The sequence below is a fragment of the Eptesicus fuscus genome, chromosome 18 (genome assembly GCF_027574615.1).
Source record: "Eptesicus fuscus isolate TK198812 chromosome 18, DD_ASM_mEF_20220401, whole genome shotgun sequence".
In the NCBI taxonomy this organism is placed as follows: Eukaryota; Metazoa; Chordata; class Mammalia; order Chiroptera; family Vespertilionidae; genus Eptesicus; species Eptesicus fuscus.
The window spans coordinates 58212635-58233980 of NC_072490.1; the positions used below are offsets into that span (position 1 = coordinate 58212635).

The following is a 21346-nucleotide window of genomic DNA, read 5'->3' on the forward strand; positions in this document are numbered from 1 at the left end:
TTAGCAAAGGTTAGAGAAAAAGAATGAAACTCCATGAAATGTGATTTCTGACAGGCCAAGGGAGCCTCTCACCAAATGTGCTCAAGGCGGGTGGGGGAGACAGGGCTGCTCCTCCCGGCCTCGTGCAGGGCGCCCGGCCTCCGTGTGGCTGGCCGCAGGGCCATGACCGCCGCGCAGCGACCTGGAACTGAACTGAGATGCAGCAACGTGCCTCATACAGCTGCAGGGCGTTGTGCGTGTTTTAAATCCCCACCTGAGGCTGTTTTCCCTCTGATTTATTTAGAGAGAAGGGAGGGGAAGACGGCGGGAGGGAGAAACACTGATGTGTGAGACACATCCATTTCTATCCTATACAACAGTTGCAGAGTGAGAATTACTGACAACAGATTAGAAAAGATTAAATTCTACCCACTAGTGAACACGTAAAGCCCACAAAGTTATAACTTGAAAAAGGAAGGAGCACAAATTCATAGCAATACAGTCCCAATCAGAAAAGCACAAGAACCCTTCCATGAAAAGTCTACACATTTGCATGAAACACATAAATCACTACATTTTCAAGCAAGAAAAGTATAGCTTAGTCTTACCTTGTTGCTCCAAAAGCTGGAATAAAATTACCGACTTATAGAAGCAGCTTTCACATGGATCTGAACATCAAACACAACACATGATATAAAATAAAAAATAACTAGAACAGAAAAGTTTTCATTCTGACCTTAAAAATCCTGAGCAAATCACTGGATGAAGCCAGATCAAAGGCAGGGCATCACACCAGCTTGGAGCCATATGTGAAGGGCCCCAAATGCACAGGGCACAGCTGGTACACGGTTGGGGGAGGGACCACAAGCAGATCCAAAACATAAGGCAATAAACTTGCTTCAGCTTACACAGGTAAGACAGTTCGGAAGCATGAATAATTTTAAATACAACTCCTAAGGTTTTACATTTGGGACAAATGGTGCAAACTAAAGTGTTCTCACGAGCTTAAGCTCCAAAACCCTTTGGTGTAATCATTTATATGAAACTACAATCTCAGTGAGGATACAAGCAAAGAAGACAGTCACACCTTTTATAACCCATGCAGTGGTTGTAAGCCAAACTACCTGATTAAGTCTGCGACATTTGGAAGGAATTTAATCTAGCCTCACAGAATTAACAGCTGTATTTGAAAACAGAAACCCTGTAAGTTTGTTAAAATGCTCAAAGTCCCTTAATATTCTCCATTCATCATAATGTAAAGTGCTAAAATTAAAAATTTCACCTTCTTAAACCTTTAATAAAAGTTGCTTTTTTATATGTAAGAAGATGAGGTAGCATTAATTTTCTATAGAAAACACAGAAGCAATCATTTATTTCATGCTCATTTCTATATTGCAAAGTTGCCAGTTTAACAATTCCCAAATAAACACTGGTTCCAAATACAGCAGTTAAACAGAATTCCCTTCCTTCAACATGAGAAGTTGAAATTTCCATAATGAAATCTCGCATTTCATTAAATGAGTTGATAACTGTTTTCGGGCAGCAACCAAAACAAAAACACTCAACACAGACTCCTTCAGCCTCGTGGCTTCTGAAGGACATGAGAACACAGAATATCCAAACGGCAGTTTTACTGGATATTCGAGGCAGGGACGCGCCACACACAGACACACACACAGACACACACAGACACACACACACACACACACACACACACACACACACACACACAATGGGAGTTCGCTCTCAGGAGCAATGAGGGACAGGAGTGTGGACTCACAGTGACTGCTCAGCATTCCCACGTGCAGGGAATCCTCCTCTGGTTTTTTACACGTGCAGTTTGGTAACAGTTCTGCCTAGCTACCTCTAGGAGGGACGATTAGTTCCCGAGGAAATGCACCCTCAGGCCGCTCTGGCCTCCTGTGAACAGTCCTGTGCGCCTGCCCAGGAGTTTCTCTGCTCTGCGGCCCTCAGGGCATCTGTCAGCCATGCTGAGCCCGACTGCTGCTCTGAGCGTTCAGTCCGTGTGAAAGGGCGTTGAGGAGCGAGGAGGCCTCCATGCGGGAAGGTTGTTAGGACAGCAGAGGGCCGCTCCGCAGCCGCCCAGCGGCACCAGCCGCTCCGCAAGGCTCTGCAGGCTCCCAGCCGCCTGTGCAACATCCCGAGGGGTCACTGGGTGCTGGGGCGGGAGGCTTTCCTCCTTGTGGGGCGGGATGGAATCAGGGGCGCCCTCAGTGAGGTCTGAGGACCATCTCCTCAGCATCAGGGGGCCGTGGGCTGAAAAGGCAGCGCCAGGCCTGCGGCGCCCTGGGCTGGGAGCCGCGTCCTCAGTGAGCGCCCGTGATTGCCCCGCGGGGCAATGATCTCCAAGGTCCCTTGCACTCTAAAATTCTGAGTCTGGTTCCCTCTGACCCGGGTGCGGGAGCTGGGGGACCCTGTGCAGCAGCGCAGGTGACGTCCGGCCTAAATCAGAAGTGTTCCCAGACTCCCGAGGACAGAGAGCCATGGGAGCTGGGAGGAGGCAGGCAGGTGTGTGTGCCAGGGATCCGTCTGGGTTCCCGGGGGCTCCGGCTGCCCCGCCCTCGCCTCCTCCCTGCCCACTCCTCTCAGCTGCTGAGAGAACTTCCCGGGACTTTTACACTCTGAGTCACCAAACTCTGAAGTAATTTTTAATTGATCTGAATTGATCTGATCTTTTAAGAAATAAACTACTACAGGCAGTCCTCTACTTTCCTTTATACTAAGTGAAATCTTACGGAAACAGAATACAGGAAAAATCAACAGTAGACACATTTTAAAAAGGGAGTTCCATATTCACAAAGCTAAAGAAATCTAACTGCACTTTTACTTCTCCCTTTGGGCACAATATTGAGAAATATTTCCTACATGTTCCTTTATTTCATTCTTTCTCTTTAGAACTGCTTAAAGGCTCAATGAGAGCCCAAGAGCTGTGAGTTTTAAGCACATCTGGAGAATTCTATCTGACGGTTTATTAGGTGCAGGAGAGCTAAACCTCGACTGGTAGTACCACATTTTATAAAATCATAAGAGCAAAATGCAGGACTCAAAATAATGACACAAACAGCTGAATAAACTATGCGCCCAGCCAGGGCGGGCGGGCAGCGCCACCGTGTGACGGCTCGGCAAGGCCTGGGCTGGTCAAGGACAGGGCTCTCCCAGCATCGCCCGCCCCTCCAGTCAGGCCCTTTCAGAGGGCCCTGCGGGCAGAGCGCAGGGACAAGCCGCGGGCACTGGGGGGCGGCACCTTGGTGCTGCCTGGAGGCTTCCAGGGGGGTGGGGAGTCAGGCTGATGTGGCTCTCGGGCTAAGGAACCTGGACTGGGCGGGGGGGATGGGGGGGCTGCAGCCTTCCAAGCCCAGCTCTGTCACTTGCTGGCCCACGTCCTCTGCCAAAGCGCAGGTGGGTGGGTGGACTGTGTGCTGCATCTATGGGCCCAATTTACTCAAAACTTCCTCCAGCTACAAAGGCTGTGACTGGGCACATGAGCTAAATTCAAGAAGAAAGGTGAGAAGGTTAGAGTCAGTTTATTAGATTTGTTTTCCTTTTCATTTTTTTCTCCATCAACTGTACCATGCATTTAACAGCCACATTACAGTAAATATAGGTGTTCGCTGTAAACTCTCCCCTCGCATCAAAACTGGGGCAGAGTGGCGCCTGCGGGAAGGCAGGGCCGTGAGCCAGCCCTGAGGAGTGCTGGGAGCAAGTGGGAAGTGGAGTTTCCTCTCAGTGAGAAGTGGCCGCTCTCACGTCCCAGGCGCTTTCCTGGTGCAAACAGGCAAGCCTGCTGTCACCGCGGGGCCTCACGGGAGTGAGGAACACGGCTCCCAGGCCCTGGGAACCCAGGCAAGGAAGGGGCCCTCTGGCCCCGAGTGCACCTGCTAGGGTTGGCTGAACAAGCCCCAGAACCCGACCGAAAGGCCCACTTCCCGGCACGGGCAGAGATGGGGGCGCTGCCCCAACAGACAAGTCACAGGCTCCACACAATTTCCTTGTCTCAGGAGAGGATTGGCTTCTGTAATCCAAGAAGGTAATGAGAGGCTTTTAACTGATTACATTAGCTCAGCTCACACAACATCTCTTATGAACTAAATATTCAGTTAAACATTTTCAAAAGCAGAATCTGACAAAATCCTCTTAAAGTGATTTAGATGATAAGTTCTTAAACAACTAAACCCTTCCCACAGCTGGCACTGCCACAGGGTGAGCCACAGCTGCACAAGCCCTCGGGACGGACACCGCTGCGTGCTAACCCGTGCTTCACCATCATAAATAATATCAACTAGAAAGCAGTAATGTGAGCCTAACATGCCTATTTTTATTTTATTTTATTACTTTAAAAGCTATATACATGCAAAAGTTGAACATATCACAATGCCTTTAAATAAAGTTCAAAAATAAAACTACTTCAAAATCCATTTACTTATGGAAATGTATATGACAATTATAATGAAGATAAGTCAATATCTTTTCTAATCTATCAGAAAAATACTTATATTATAAAAAGAATTTTAATTCATGTCCAGAATAATTTTTTAATTCTTGATGAATAATAAAAACAAGTTGGACGTTAGTACAATATTTAAAGCAACAAGTTTCAGGCTTTTGAAAAATGGGTCTGATATCCTTATACCTCATTTAAAAATCACTGAAGAAACTCAAGTTTAGAAACAAAGCATTTTTAAAAAACGATGACCATCGTGATTGTGGCTGTGGTGGTCAGCGATGCCAGTGAAGGGCCCAGCTCTCCTAAGCAGATGCTGCCGGAAGTCCGCTCAGATGTCTGAAGACCTTCACTCACCAACCCTGGCCGGAGGCCGCAGGCCTCGCGGGCTCTCTGCGGGAGAGTAAAAATCTTGGGTCCAATGAAGCGCTGAGCGCCCGGCCTTCTGTGTGATGGATAAGCGTGTGCGAGCGACCCTGGCGCCAAAGGTCACTAGGAGGACTGGCAGCTTCAAGCGACCCCCTCGGGCAAAAGCAGAAGCCGGCAGTCCAGGCGTGAGACGGTGCTTTGAGCAGGTCTCAGCGTTCCACAGCGTGGCCGTTTCCTTCCAGTAAAACCAGCATTTCTTTGGTAACATAGTACAATATATATGAACAATTCCAAAAATTAATATGAACAAATATGCACTCCAAGTTCAACTCTGTGAATGTTCACATTCAATTTCGAAATGAGATTTAACTTCCTGCCCCGAAATGAAAAAAAGGCAAAGTTGCCCAATTTGGGGGACTACTGATTACCGGAAATGACGCAATCTGAGCAGGAAAAGGGGTCATTTCACAAAATGTGTCCATCGATGTGGAGAGCCCAGGGTGGGCACGCGCCCAAATGTGGGAGGAGCTTCACAAGCAACTAGAGCTAGTTCTCCTCGGCAACCAGGAGGGCTTCTCACCGGGGGACCCGTCACCGCCTCACCCTCCTGCGAAAAGGCCCGACGGACCCTCGGGTACAAATATGTCCAGAGTCCAAACTCGAGTTTGAGTTGTACCCTGACACTCAAGTGTCATTACAGTTTTCATGTGAGTTAACCCAGCTATCATCTTCCTTTTATAGCCATAAAAAGAAGTTTTAAAAAGGAAAGATAAAAGATGTGTGTGCTGTCAGTGCAACATCGGATAAGTGTGGTTTTGCTTCTCCCAAACACAGAAAAAACAATGCCCAGTGCATGGCACGCAGGGGTGTGTCACAACCAGGAGTAACCAAGACAGGTCTCACCAGCGGGCTTCCTGCAAGAACAGCGTGGCTTCCGAAGCAGTCCTGTCATGAGGATGCATGTCCTATGACTAGGCACAGCCCCGCCCCTTAAAGGGGAACTGATTTCCTGCGCCTCCACGAAAGGAGAGTGCACAAAACAGTAATTAGACCAAGCACGGAATTTAAAAGGGCAAAAGAATTGGAGTGAAAATAACACAGAAAGCGAAAACCAAAAAATAAAACCAAGCAATGTGACGGTCGAAACCCAGTCTCGCCCACCCCACCGGCACTTGGAGTCCTAATTGCCCATCTGCGGGGCCGAAGCCCACTAAGTGACCAGCATCGGACTTCGGCAAGTCTTCTCTTCACTCTCCCTCCTGTTAAGACCGTTTCCAAAAGCAATCAGCAAAGGACAAAGAATTCTTTACAGAGTGCAATTAGTGCTTTCCACGTCCACCTTCAAAAGCATGATGCTCTTCATGGGCTAAAGGGCAGAAAAAAACAAAAAGAAAAAAGGAAAGAAAACTTTAAGCAAAGGATGGGGCAACCCTTCCCTAAGGCATCTATCTCACTGTTTCCCCAAATGTTGGCAAGAACTCAGATACCTTTCTGTGCCAGTAACTGCTAGCGAAGGCGTGCATTTCCTGAGAAACGTAATAATGAACATTAAAACAAGGAATAAGCATGCAGTGGGCACACTGCCTGTTTCTCTCGCTGTGCGGGAGGGTGAGTCATCCGACAGCTAACGGAGAGACGGAGAGACCTTGGGCTCCGGCAAATGCCGCGGGGAAAATGCACCCACAGAACGCACGCGTCGGGTCGGCAGGGGCCTCCTGTCACCCAGGCAGGCCACGGGCGCACGAGCTGCCCTTAGAAATAAAACAGAACAAAACCAAAGCCAAACCAAGAACAATCCGGGAGCAATTACATCTCCACCTCTGAACGCCCTCTGTGGGAAGTGAAAGCCCGTAAAATTGATGGGTTTTTATTTTTCCCAAGCGTATTTTCCCCTCCCAGCTCTACTGTCTGGCTTTCAAAATTACGAACAACATTTTAAAAAACTCGAGACTAAAAAAATGATCAAAACCCTTTTTCAAAGAGTTAAAACTTTAACAAGTGGAAGCGGGAAATGGGAGATGGAAAGTCTGGTGGCAAGGGCAGACCCCTGCTCTGCCCGGCCCTGCCCACCCCACCCCCACCCTGGAGGGGTCCAGGAAGGCACGCGGCCCATTCGCCTCCGAGGCTCCTCCCAGAATTCAGTCCTGGTTTCAAAGCGGCTCCATCTCCCTGCAGGACCGGCCTGCTCGGCCGCCTGCTCTGCTCCTGGACAAAACGCCGAGAAGCGCACCTCTGCTCCTGAGGGCCCTGGCACGCAGACCGGCTTAACTGACAGCTCCCGCAAGGAGAACTACAGACATTCAGCTTTTTCTGTGTTTTTCTTTTTAAGGAAGATTTTCAGGGCAGACACGAGTAAACTGGTCTGCTCTGCAATCCAACAGGCAGTGCCGCTGGTCACCTGGGGAGCCACGCCCTGCGGCAACTCTGGGCTCCAGGGGTGAAAATCCAGAGGCCCGAGCCCTAGCCGCGTGGCTCAGGGGAGAGAGCGTCAGCCCTGGGACTGAAGGGTCTCAGGTTCGATTCTGATCAAGGGCGTGTACCTCAGTTGCAGCCTTGATCCCTGGTCCTGCTTGGGCACAGGTGGGAGGCAACCAGTCAATATGTCTCTTTCACATCGATGTTTCTCTGTCTCTCCCTGTCCCTTCCACTTTCTCTAAAAACCAATGGGAAAAATATCCTCAGGTGAGGAAAATCAAAAAAGTAAAATAAAAATATCAAGAGATCCGAACTATCCTAAGACTTCCTGGCTTCTGAGAGGGAGGGAAGCCCGTGGTGCGGCATGGATGGGCCATGGAGGCTGCAGAGCAGAGCGTGGGCTGGAGAGCCTGGAGCAGAGGGAGGCTGTTCGCCTGAGCCTGGAGAGGGCTACAGAAATGCGAGCCCAGGACTCAGCACACTTTTCTGGAAAGGGGCACAGAATAAAGACTTTAGGCTTTGCGGGCATAGGGTCTCTGTGCCAACTGCTAACTCTGCCACTGTGCTATGAAGCAGCCATAGACGATATGTATACACATGGGCATTGCTAGGTGCCAATATGCCTTTTACATACATGACACTGACATATACATTTCACACAGTTTTCATGCACTGTAGGTCTTTTTCTGTTTTTTTCCAACCGTTTGAAAATGTGAAAACCATTCTTAGTTGTAGCCCAAAAACAGGCGACGAGGGGCCAGATTTGGCTTGAAGTCCATAGTTTGCCAACCTCTGCTCTAAACAATTTTCGCATCAGAAAAGACATCTGCCATTCTGCTGCTCTGCTAACCTAACAGAATTTGGGGAGAGGGCTCTCTATACATTAGCAGTTTCTCGGTCAAATAACCAATCTTTATCCAAATCACATATAAACTTATCAACAGCCCATTTCTTACCCACCCTGTGGGGGAGTGTGCGTGTTGCCAGCTCTGCGCCCGGTGAAGAAATTCTCACCGGGTCCCAGGAGCACGGCAGATGCAGGCAGCTCACTCCACAGCTGCTCCTCACCAAGCCGTGAGTTCCTGCCCAAACCTCAGTTTTCCAGATCAAGTCTGTAGCACATAGAACTCTACTGAGTAAAGGACTGCCTGCTTTTTATAAAATAAAGAGAATTACTTCTTTTTTTCCAATTCAAAATTTTATTTGCATAATCTTAGGTTTTTAGATGTTAACTTACACCATTACAACCTGGACTCCACTGAGACCCGGAGCCGGTGCTGCATCACCTCACCCCGGGCTTGCCAATGGGATCCGTCTGCAGGGGCCCGTTCCGCTGACTCAGCGGCCCCGCTGTGGCCAGCTCTCCCTCTGCCGGCTCCCCAAGCGCCTGCCCGTCACAAAGCTAAGCAGGGGCTCGCTCTTGTTCAGTCCCACCTGCTGGCTGCTCTGCCCTAAAAGACGGCCTCATCGCTCTGTGGCCAAATTACCTAACGGAAGCCTCCTCTCAGGCTGGACCTGCGGCTAACCACGTGTTACCTGGAAATGTAATCACATAATTTTGAAGTAGAAGGGACCTTGGAGATCATTTAAGACCAACCTCCTGGCTACTGAAATGGGAGTGAGGATGAGGAGGTGACTTGCTGAAGGTCACCGCTGAAGCAAGTCCGAGGGCCTGACAGGAGTCCGCACCGCCTTTCCTCTGGCGTGACAGCGGCGCGGGTTCGAGGGCGGGAAGGGTGCTTGGCCCTTCACAAATGGCCGTGCAAGGCTTCCTTCCAGAGTCCCTGCGGTGGTGTAACGCTCGGTGACCTTTCAATTAACATCTGGACTGAAAATGCACTAACGTTCCACACGTGCAGCTCCTGCACACACGGCAGCGAGGACTCCGCCCGCAGCTGGGTCTCCATGTGAGCCGTCGCCTGGCGTCGCCTGAACACCAGAGGCGGCCGCGGCCTGTCACTCCGCCTGATGTGTGATTGCTGAGGGAGCAAAATTGGATGTTTCCCTCCTTTTTGGCAAGGGGGCTGAGAAAAATGAAGCGTATTTCAGCAATTCTAAGATGTGCCTCGTCCCCCTGGGGCACCCCGGAATCAAGTGCGTCCGTCTCCCTGGGAGCCTCTTGCTCTCCTCTCTGAGCAATACTGAAATACTGCTTATCGCCGGCGCCTGCCAGCGGACCACAGGAGCTGGAAAACGGGGCTGCTGACTCTCGGAACAGTTTGGGACACAGGAAATGCAGCCACAGCAGGGCGGCCGGCTTCGCCCAGCACCTCACCGGCGCCTGCGGCCCGTGGGCAGAGCTCCAAGCACGGTTTGGTGGCGCTGGCCTGGGTTTGCATTGGACAAAAGTGACTTTTTCAAAAGAGCACACAAAGCAATGAACACGACCACTGATGGAAACAATGGGTCCACACGCCTAGTCACGCTTTAACGTGTCCCTAGTTCTGTGTCCCCGGCGCCGCCACGGCAGCGTGGGCGTCTCGGCAGAACATCCCGTCCCCGTGCGCAGCTCCTCCACGAACACAGATGACACACGGGAGGGACCGCTGCCGAGGGGGGACCGAGCCCTACCTGCCAGCTCACACAGCAACTTTTGGTTACTGTTGCTTAACACAGAAGGTGATTTTTTTCTGAGAATGACAAATTCAAAATCAGATTTAAATTTTTGAAATGATACACACGTGTATCCCCTTTTCTGATCCACGCATTTACTAGTAGGCAAGAATTAAATCTCATTCTAATTTCTGAGACTAAACTTTAAAAAAAACACTTAAATGTTTCCATAAACATTTTCTGGATTATAGAACTTCAAGTGACTCTGCCTTCACCTCACTTGCAACACAGTTTCTATTTTTATCAGTATGATAGAATGATCTAGAAAGGAATAACTGGAAACGAAGCACTTACGTTTATAAAATACTGCTTTAAAAGATATGTGGGGCAGGAGTTCATAGATCTTTTCTAAAACGGTCGCTTCGCCCACTAAGGAGGCATTTACATTCCAGACTTGGACCACGTCGTCCCGGTCCCGAACGCTCACGCTGACTCCTATGACTTCGTCATCTGAGGGAAGACAGGAATGAAGAAATGAGCGACATGTCCAGTCTGCCAGCTTTGTTTTCCAAGCACTTACTATTCTATCTGTAAGTTACAAATAAGGTGATAAAAAGAAGGTGGCACAAGAGCACCCATAATAAATACTTGTTTCTAAAGAGAATTGTTGGACAAAAAGCAAGTTATTGGGCGAAAGCTGGTAACAATCACATCACATTTAACCAGGGACTTAGATAAACGAAGTGTTCTAGCCACCTTTTCCAGATAAGCCATCCATCCTTTCTGACCGGTTACCAGAGCTTTTTGACTGTTTCTTACTCTGTTTTGATGAGACCTTTTCTAAAATGAGTTGCGTAACTCGGCCCTCTGAAAGCCAAGTGAACTCAAATGCACTTTTCCTCCATGCTCTGCGGTCTTGGTTGAAATGGAAGTATTTCTCCTAACTTCCTGCCAAGCGCTCAGCTCTCCTGGGGCGGTTAGTACTCTGCGCCCCAACACGAACTGGACCCAGACTGTGTGTTTCGAGTTGCTCTTCCTGCTTTTTGTGGTCTCTCTCCCTTCCTATGAATTCTCCTCGCTCTCCAGGGCTTCTCTCCCGTGTGTGTGGACTGGGGGCGGTGTGCTCGAGGAGCAATGACCGTCCACCCGCCTGATCGCGCCGGGCATGGAGCAAGAGAACACGCTTCCAGAGCGAGGCTACGCTGTGACCGTGCCACAGCGGGCGGAGGAGAGCATTTACCCTCATTCACTAAAGGAGGCCTTTTTAAAACCACTCAGTTGTGGACGTAGGGGGACCTTGTGGAGATTGAGAACGGCAGCTGGAGAAGTCAGGCTCTCCTCTCACACGCTCCCTTGCAGCCACGCCGTGCAGGCTAACCTGCAGCTAACCTGGCTCCGGTTTTACGGTTCATGCCTCACTAAGGAACCAGGGTCAGCTCTCGGCAGCTGCACACTCAGCTCCAATAAGTCAAATGAGAAAGGTAAGCATCAGAAGTAGAAAATGTCGCGTTAATAAACATGCTTTGCCTCATTTGCTGTAAATCTAAGTCACTTCTTCAGGGAAACATTTCCTTTCTTCCCTCCTTCCTTCTCTTCCTCGGGCCCTCTCTCCTTTATTTCCTTTTTAAGTGAAATTGGTCCAGCTAAACAGTTATGATTTGGCACTAAATGGTTCCATTTTCACCAATGTGTGGTGTGGCAGGGGGATGGCGGCCAGCTGGGAGGGAGGGGGAGGAGGGGCTCTGGGCGCTCGGTGCAGGCGTCTGTCTCCTGCGAACAGTTACCAAGCTCTGCACGTTGCAGCTGGTACTCTTTCCTGTGTATGTCACACTTACCGAAAATTTCCAAAAACCTAAATTGCCCCGATCACAGCCATTCAACAGGAACTTCTAATTCCATCACCACCTTTGTTTCGTTTACACCTCAGCAGACACTTGCCGGAGCTCACCTGCGTTAGATTTTGTGTGGACATGGAGCCACCGAGTGGAGAGGGGAGCCCTGCGGTTCCCCTTTAGGCATGCCCAGGAGGTGGCTGCTCGGCCCTCAGCACCCAGCCCTGCCACTGCCCACTGTGCACCTCTGGCCAGAGAGGCTGAGGGACGGCGGGCAGTGTCAGGCTGGCATGGTGCTGGCCGCAGGCACGGCTCCTGTGCCAGGGCAGACCCATCAGCAAGCTTGGAAGAGCCAGAGGCGGAGTCGGTCGCCGAGCCTGGTTAGTTTGGGTCATCACAGCCGGGGGAGTGCGGCTCATGGGGGACGTGCGGCCTGGATGAGCTGACTGGCTGCAAGCAGCGGAGTCAGGTTCCTGGGAGGCTAATGGTTAATCGTTAAAGGCGCTCTCCTCTCCCGAGTCAACCACAGGACAACAGGCCTCCTTTACTTAATCCTGTTTACTGTTACTAGCTAGCTTTCCCTGGTTCTGAAACGAGTAATTCATTCCTCTCCCAGGATGTCTGTATTTATAATTACATCTCGGATGCATTTTGCCTGCAAAATTGTGAAGTTGCTAACCACTCTCTGTTAAAATAAAAGGAATCTTATTTTTAAGATGATTTCATCTAACCCAGGTTTTATCTTAATAAAAAAGTGGTGTGAAAAGAAAGCAAAACAATAGCAGAAATATCAGAACTGCTGACCGAGGAGCTGGAGGCCGCCATGCCCAGCCCCTAAAGGTCACACCACCAACAAACAGCTGCTGGCAAATTAGTCAACACCAATTTGTTTTAAAAAATCGTAACTGGAAGCGGAACAGGAAAATGTTATCCTAAATGTCACCTCAGGACCCTCCAGAGGAGCTGCCCAAGAGAAACACAACGTGGAACGAGCAGCTCTTGGAGTGGCTTTATTCATAAAATAAAAATGCACTCTCGGGGCTCTCAGAGACTCACTCGGTATTTGAAAGTGGTCTCCAAAGTCAAGTTCTGAAGACTGTATATTTTAGCCTCAATTGGGGGGTTACAGCCAATAATGTTGCCCACCCCTTATCACACCCTGTGAGAGGGACCCCGGGACCGGAGGAGGGGCCGGGCCTGGAGGGACAGACCTGCGTCCACCTACCACCACCTCCAAGAGCCCACTGAAACCAGCTCCCTTTCCCTTCTGCCTGTCGGTCTTGGACAGAGGACCACGGACACTGTTAAGATGAGTTATGAGGGCACATACACATGCATATGCACAGACGTACACATAGTAGACACACATGTAAATATGCATGTGTCCATACACACAAAACACTAAATGCCACAATCACATGAAAAAAGTCTAAGTAACTTCACAGTTAAAAAATAAACAACTTCAAAACATGTAAAAGTCAGACATACACGCACTTCTGCAAGGACCAGGACAAGGCAAGCGCCCGCCCGCGGCTCTTTACCTGCTGCGGCACAGCCTGCGAACTGTTCCCCGATAGTCGCTAACAACAACTCTTTCCAAACTGTGGACTGGTGTGAAAAAGAATAGAAAACAAAAAACAAAACCAAAAATACAACATACATGTATTTTCAGACAATTATACCCAGGAGCTAAGACAGTCCCATTTCCACAACCTGTGTGCTTGCCACGCCCGTGTCTAGCGCCCACAGACACCTCCAAGCTACAGGTGTAGACAGGCAGCGTGTGCCGTGTTGCTCCCCAAGTAACTGGGCAGACAGATGCAGTGACCCAGTCACTAACTTGGTGTCCCAAAACCTTGGTGTCCTACATCACAGCTAATTTCTAGTGACACCCCTGATGAAATTAAAACAGTGGGGGGGATGCATTCAAATGGCATCACTTTCTGATTTATATACCTCTTTCTAGTTACACTTGAATGCTGTTAGTAAAATCCTTCTCTTCAAACCCTCTTCTCTGTTTTCCTTGCAGCTTCTAAGGCACTGGAAAGGTTAACCAGGAAGGGCGCTGTGGAAGGTTTCTGGGTTACTGAGTACGAGAAGCGTGCAAACGCCCGTTCCCGCGGGAGTCTGCGCCAAGGGACAGGCGCTGAGTCTGTGTGTGCGCTTCCCCAGACCAGTGGTGGTCTGCTCTCCCTCCTACCAGCGAGAAACAATGGAGTCCTTTCTACTCGAGAGCCATACAGGTTCCGGGGCCTAAAGGTCTTCCAGCTGCCCCCCCTCCCCCCACCCGAAAAGTTCTTGGTCCCGTTTACCCCCTGCCCTGGGCCACAGGCTCTGAACTCTCCCCGAACCGGCTGTGAGTCCTGGCAGGCGGCCTCGTGCCTGTGAGCCTGGCTGGCAGCCACCAGCTGCTCTGAGTGTGTCTCCAGAGGCCACGGGGAGCGACAACAGGGCCCGGCCACTCAGGCTGCCTGGACCACGAGAGAGTCACAAAGGCACTCCGAGGCTCACCAGTTCATGGTCTGCTGTCTGCTCGCTGCACACCGGGCGCAGTGCACACGAACCGCCTCCCAGTGCTTACTGTGCTGTGCTAATGGCCGGAGGCAGCCTCACTGGGCTTCTACCCCCGAGGCCAGCTAGCCGTCGCGACCTCCCCCGTCTAGAAGGGCTCTCCTTCCTTCTCTTTTCTGGACCACTTGTCTCCCATCTAGAAACCACCCTCCTACTGTGTCTGTCCCCGCGGGAGTCCCTCACACGCTTGGTGATGAAGCTGAGGGGCAGGGAAGGTCCCCGTCCTGTTTCGGGGGCGCACAGGCTGGCCCACCAGACGCCCGCTCGTTGGCATTAGGCGGGCACGGAGCTGCACGGGTGCCGATGCTTGCAGACACGCAGCGCACCATTTGGGACTGAGCGTGGCCAGGGCTCTAACGGGGACGGACATGCCTTTCCGCCTCTCCCGGAATGATGGCATCAGGAGTGTTTCTACTAGAACTCAAAGCCTCGTGTCAGAAAACAACGTGAAAAGGAAAATGTGTTCTTATTGAAAGTAAAAAACCTACACTCTCTTCTCTCTTCTTACACTATGTACTTCCTCTCCTTTTTAAGGGGGACGGAGTGAAGGCCCAGGCCTTACCTACCTGACTGGGCATCTGCTTCCTGGCATGCTTTATTATGGAGGCCACACAGCAGGCAAGTTTGGAGCTATGCATCGTGACTACGAGCTCGCGTCCTTAACAAACAAGCCCGCTGCATCGTTAGGGCTGTGCTTACAGCAAAATGACTCCAGCTTAAGCCTACGGGTCCTGGAGACACTGCGACTCTTAAGCCTACGGGTCCTGGATCCACATGAAAGAAACTACTAAAAGGTGAGAATGGGTAGCATTTGCCCTAGCATCTATTTTCAAAGAAGCCCTTTGGTTTCCCAGGGCTTAAGAACAGATTTGAACACTCATTTTCAGACAGCATGATACATTAGAGACCCCCACCCCCACCCCGGGGAAACGGAGGTTTCTGAGGCTTGGCCACAGCAAACCAGCATTCCACCAGGCCCTCCCTCCAAACAGCTCTCATCAGCCTCCAGGAACCCCGCTCGCCATGCCATGGTCGTCCTCAGAACCATGTGCCTTCGGTGGGAAGCACCCTGCTTCTCACTTTGTAAAACCACCATCCACATGCTAGTTACGCTCGGTGCGGAAAGACAATAAGCTTTCTGTAAAAGTTGTATGCATTAGCTCTTCAGGACATGTGGCACAGCAAAGCGATTACACCACCTCCACAGAGAAGCACAAGGTATAATCGCAAGGCAGCGTGTGAGGCAAAACCCACCAAGGTCAGGACAGTTTCTCGCCCCCGGCCTGTTCTGAGGCGACCCGGCAGGCGTGGAGGCACGGAATGTTATCAGCTGCAATCAGCCCCCGGCTCAGCCAGTTCTAGAAAAGGGCCAGACACCTACCGTGCTGTCCTTGGGCACTTTCATCTTCCACACGCCGCCCTTTGCATTACTCTCCTCTTCCCTGGATCAAAGACCAACGTCTAAAGTTATACTCAGGCAGTAAGTGGCTGTACATACATTTACTTTAACAATAGATGACATTAAAAACCAAAAACAACCAGTATTCTTCAATAAACTCTCCCCCAGTCCTTTTATTGAAAACAGAAGTAGATGAAATAAAAAGAATGGGGGTGGGATGAAGAGGGAGGGAAGTGGAATTCAGTGACCACAAGGGCAGGGGGGATGCACCCCAGCCCTCAGCCTGGACTAGCAGGTGGACAAATTAGCGCGGTGGCCCACCAGGGAAGGGCCTCTACCTGCAGCACCGGACGAGGGCGCTGCCGCCGAGGTCTACAGGAGCCCCCGCCCCTTGGTGGAATGGCTAGGACTTCCTGTGTCTGCTTCCTCGCTGGTAAGAGCACCCAGACTTCCTGTAAGGAGCCACGTGTCCCTACTCTGTGCCAGACCCACTCCGCTGCGGCGGCTGTGCCCAGGCCTCTTCCCGGGGCCTGTGATCCCGTGTGAGCCCATGGGAGCAGCCCTGCTTCCCTCCTGGTGGCGAAGCTGACAGGAATAACCTCGTAGGGTGCAGGACTGGGGGTCCTGTGAGCCATTTGCCACCCCTGATGGGAGAGCCGGAGAAGTGAACCAACGCGAGGAGAGCAGGCCGGTCCGACAGAGCGAGCGCCGGTCTCCGCAGCACCTGAGCACCACCTGCCAGCCTGACGCCCTGGATGCTCAGCTACAGGCCCAAACCCCATTGTTTGGCTCGGATTTCATTCCTGTCACTTGCTACCAAAGGAGATGACATGCATTTCCCTTTTATTAATGAGTACGTAACTCCGAACAGCTGAGGAACGTGCTGTAAGGACGTGCTACTGACTGGGACTCCAGCCCAGGCACCTGGCCTTGTCCCCATCCCTGCACTGAGCGACCAGAAGACGCCCCTGCCCACCCCAGCCCCGGCAGTCCCACCGCGTTCTGCGGGCCGTGGGAGACAGGTGTTTTTGGTGACATGATCTTATTCCACACAACAGGGTGCATCCCCGATCTGTCCCTCAGCCCCCCACCAACTGCGCGGTCCTGAATGAACACCTAGATGGTGCACACCGCCAAGGGCCGCGCCACACCTCAGCCTAGCCAGGGCTCTCTGTGAGACCGAACGGGCCTCCGGGAAGAGCCCGAGAAACCCTCCCGCCACCCTGAGCCCTGTGAGCAGGGCGATGGGAGGGGCTTAGTTCATAATTAAGTAACAGCTCAAATGACGTCAGCACCTGCAGAAAAGTGCTGTGCACTCCAATTCAGCACCACAAACTTAACGAGGGGCACAACCATTCCCTCCCCCTAACCTCAGGTTAACCCTGGACACTTACCAAAGTGGTCGCCTCTCTCCTCTCATTAAATGATAACTACATCTCAAAGGCAGGCTAGCCACAGGAGGGATGTTATTGTACACACTCCAGAATATCTTTAAAAGAAAAACACTTCATTTAATATACCCAGTATTGATTTTTACTATGCCACTATATTATAAAATTAATGAATTTAAGGAAAAAAATCATATCCTCATTAAGTCCTATCCATTCAAAATGGATTTTTCTCAGTGTTTTTCTAACTTTCTGCTAGAAAATGTTAACATGACATTCAACAGCATCCCTGGCTGCAGTGGGGCCACGCTCTAGGCCTCCCGTGTGGCGGTCCCCAAACAAACACTCCTCTGCATTTGCCTCCACACGACGCTGGGGCTGGGCCTCGCAAAGCCCCTCTGACAGTAGATGGCGTCGCATGAAGCCGTGGTGCCGCGTGGACCCTGACCCATGCTGTAACATAACCGACTTCTCTGCACGCCCAGGAGGCTGCTCCCGGGACTCGGGGTGGGAGGGAGGAAGAGGAGGGCAGGCACCTGCTGCCTCTCCCGGGGCTCCTCAGTCACAGGGCTGCAGGGGCAGAGCCCTTGGCAGGTAAACAGGACGGATGGGTTAGCACCTCCAGGAGGAGGCAGAAAGCTGCTCCGGGAAGACACAGCGAGGACATGAAAACCAGGACAGGGCCCTTGTAGGAACCAGCCACACTGGCACCCGTGTCCTGGGTGTTGAAGCCAGCTGTCTATGGAATTCTGTTGGAGCAGTCAGAACGAATGAAGACAGAGTGGCTGGTAGACAGAAATCCTATCTAATAAAAGAGTAATATGCAAATTGACCATCACTCCAAGACACAAGATGGCCGCCCCCATGTGGTCAAAGATGGCCGCCCCCATGTGGACACAAGATGGCTGCTACAAGATGGCCTGCAGGGAAGGACAGTTGTGGGCAGTTAGGGGTGACCAGGCCAGCAGAGGAAGGCAGTTGGGGGGGGACCAGGCCTGCAGGGGAGGGCAGTTGGGGGGGACCTGGCCTGCAGGGGAGGGCAGTTGGGGGTGACCAGGCCTGCAGAGGAGGGCAGTTGGGGGGACCCAGGCCTGCAGGGGAGGGCAGTTAGGGGTGACCAGGCCAGCAGGGGAGAGAAGTTGGGGGCAACCAGGCATGGAGGGGAGGGCAGTTAGGGGTGACCAGGCTGGCAGGGGAGGGCAGTTAGGGGCAATTGGGCCGGCCAGGGAGCAGTTAGGCATCGATCAGGCTGGCAGGGGAGTGGTTAGGGGGTGATCAGGCTGGCAGGCAGAAGTGGTTAGGGACAATCAGGCAGGCATGCAGGTGAGCAGTTGGGAGCCAGCAGTGTTGGATTGTGAGAGGGATCCCAGATTGGAGAGGGTGCAGGCTGAGCTGAGGGACACCTCCCCGCCCCGGTGCACAAATTTCATACACTGAGCCTCTAGTATTATATAAAAACTAGAGGCCCGGTGCATGCAATTCATGCAACAATAGGGTCCCTAGACCTGGCTGGTGATCAGGGCCAATCTGCAGTGTGACCGACCTGGGGCCTGGGGGCAGATCCTGTGTTGAGCGTCTGCCCCCTGGTGGTCAGTGTGCATCATAGCGACCGGTCGTTCGGCTGTTTGGTGGATTTGCATGTTAGGCTTTTATTACATAGGATAACGGAGTGATAGGAATAGCAGTACTAGCCATATGACAGTGCCAGGCCTGGACTCTGAAATGTGCATGTCTGTGTGTCTGTCCTAATGGCCGTCTCACGGGAGGCGCAGCTTCTGCAGTTTCATAGGAAAGAAAATGGAGGCCGAGACTAACCTGCTCGAGCATTACCATTCAGTGTGGTCATTAGGGTTTGGATGAGAATTAGTTTACAAAGAGCCAACCTTTCAGGGCTCGTCTGGAAGGGGCTGCAGAACGCCTCTGTGAGGACCGTGGCAACACCCTCCGGCGTGGAAGGCTGAGCAGAGGGGACCGTGCCCCTGGCGGGTCTGACAGGAACAGCGCAGCTGCAGGACAAGGAGCCCCAAGACCGAGGAAGTGGCGGGGGCGTCCAACACTGCGGTGGGGGACGTGCTCTGTGCTGAATGATAACGCTAAGTGGGTGCTGAGACTGTCTTGTGGAAAAATTAAAGCAGAACTAATTGCCAGGACAACCTCACAGGCCACGCAGGAAACCCCGCTTCCTCCCTGTTCCAGGGCCAGGACCGCGACGTCACTGGGTGACTCAGGGGCCAGGTGGGAGGTGAGAAGTGGGAGGTGAGCCTAACGTGATGACGCAGGGACCAGACAAGAGGACCACCTGCCCCACCCCCGCTCAGTTCTGATGGCAACTCTGCCACTGGACAGTCTTCTGCCCAACAGATAATCATTCCTCTCAGGGAAACTGGCAAACGCCCTCCTGGAATGTTCTGAAGAAACAACAGAACCTTCGATGTACCAGGGCCCTGCTAGTCACCTCCTTCCAGCCTGGAGGAGGTGCACAGGGTGCTAATTTTGCAGAAATTAATAGGGTGGAGATGGCCCAATCGAGAACGTGGCATTTGATCGTGAAGGAAACTAGTCTTAGACCCTCCCGTCCACACTCGACACCGCCAGCTCCTCCCGGTGGCCCATGGGGTGCCAGCACCTCCAGATGGGAAAGCAGAGCCCACACAGGGAGCTGGAGTCTGACCGAGCCCAGGACAGAACCACGGGGCCAGCCCGGCGTGGGTGAGAGCCCGGGACAGAACCACGGGGCCAGCCCGGTGTGGGTGAGAGCCCGGGACAGAACCACGGGGCCAGCCCGGCGTGGGTGAGAGCCCGGGACAGAACCACAGAGCCCAGCCCGGTGTGGGTGAGAGCCCGGGACAGAACCACAGAGCCCAGCCCGGTGTGGGTGAGAGCTCGGGACAGAACCACGGGGCCAGCCCGGCGTGGGTGAGAGCCCGGGACAGAACCACGGGGCCAGCCCGGCGTGGGTGAGAGCCCGGGACAGAACCACAGAGCCCAGCCCGGTGTGGGTGAGAGCCCGGGACAGAACCACGGGGCCAGCCCGGCGTGGGTGAGAGCCCGGGACAGAACCGCAGAGCCCAGCCCGGCGTGGGTGAGAGCCCGGGACAGAACCACAGAGCCCAGGGCGGTCAGGGTGCAAGACTCAGTGTCCAGCACGCACCACTGGGGTGCTCCTGCTCGGACTCACCTGTACTGTCTGCACCGTGTAGATTTTCTTCAGGTTGGATGCGCACTCGGCGGCTGTGGCCCCGGGGAGAGATCTAAGCAAACAAGCAGAAGGGCAGACAGCAGCGCGCAGTCAGTGGTGAGTGTCCACAGTGACCTGCGGGCATCGGGCGAGCTGGGCTACACCTTCAGACTGACATTCCTGGGCCTGTTTACAACTTAAGACGTGAAATTCCTGCTTTCTGAAGTCACGGGTTTGCTTTTCCTAACAATAAACTTACTCACTCTGTGGGAATTCAGTAGAAAAAACCTAAAATGTATCTAAGAAAGGTTCTGGGAACCTCAAAAGCACATTTTAAAAACCCTAAAATAACCTTGTAATGACCAAGCTTATTGCCGAGGACTTTGGACAAGAAATTGCCTACGCCCAGGTGGCCATGGCCATGCAGGGTCCTGGCTGGGTCCGTGTGAGACGCCCGTTAGCAGGTGTGAAGGGAGAGGCGGCGTCTGTGCGGAGGACACGATGCCTAAGGTCAGCCTGGTGACTCTGGGACTTGCACGGTGTCCCCAGCACTCGCCTTTGGGAGAGTCAGTTCGTTCCCATGGCTGATGGGATGAGCTCTGTCTCTGTGGTCAGAATACCTTCACCTTCCACCTGCCTGTGCTCCACTAGATGGCAACACGCTACGGCTTATTCGTGGGAAAGCCGGGCAGCTGCCTGGGACGGGCAGCATGACATGATGTCATCAATCCTGGAAACTGTGATGGACACGTTTTCTCTCTCCCTGCATGAACTCGGCAGTTCTTGCTCAAAAATGATGTGCCGGCTACATCAGGCCTAAGGTGAGAATTCACACTCAGAATAAAGCTTCCCAGCGCCATGTCTGTTCACTGGCCAGACAGGCGTGCTGAGGGCGCGTGCTGGCTCGTGGCTGACCCGTGGGGATCAATGAAAGGGACGCTCTTTACCGACCCTCAGAGGCAGACCCGGGTCCTCAGGAAGGTGAACTCCCTGGATCAGCGGTCGCCAACCTTTCGGACCTCACGGACGCCCAGTGGTCCGCGGACCCTGGATGGTCGCCAGGCACTGACAGTGGGATGTGCGTAAGACTCATAGCTCAGGTGAGGGAGGGCCGAGCAAGGGCCAGGCCCCGGGGTCTGCTTCTGTGGGGGGACACGAGGCGTGTCAGGGCTCTACAGGTGACATTCCGGGACTACGGAC

General features: G+C 52.4%; 1 protein-coding gene across 3 annotated transcripts in view; it reads right to left on the bottom strand.

Moving 5' to 3' along the window:
- Positions 1-512: 512 nt before the first annotated feature.
- Positions 513-21346, bottom strand: part of EIF4E3 (eukaryotic translation initiation factor 4E family member 3) — a 30665-nt gene continuing 9831 nt past the window's right edge. The window contains exons 2-7 of one of the 3 annotated variants that reach the window (XM_054729570.1): positions 20147-20219; positions 16975-17069; positions 15563-15623; positions 13152-13218; positions 10133-10288; positions 513-647 (exon numbers count right to left, since the gene is read on the bottom strand). In XM_054729570.1, coding sequence (XP_054585545.1) covers positions 550-647; positions 10133-10288; positions 13152-13218; positions 15563-15623; positions 16975-17069; positions 20147-20219 — 550 coding nt within the window. In that variant the 3' untranslated portion in view covers positions 513-549. Of the gene's footprint in view, positions 648-4293; positions 6177-8415; positions 9205-10132; positions 10289-13151; positions 13219-15562; positions 15624-16974; positions 17070-20146; positions 20220-21346 lie in introns of those variants that run through there. The other 2 variants (XM_054729571.1, XM_054729572.1) reach the window with 2 other exon arrangements.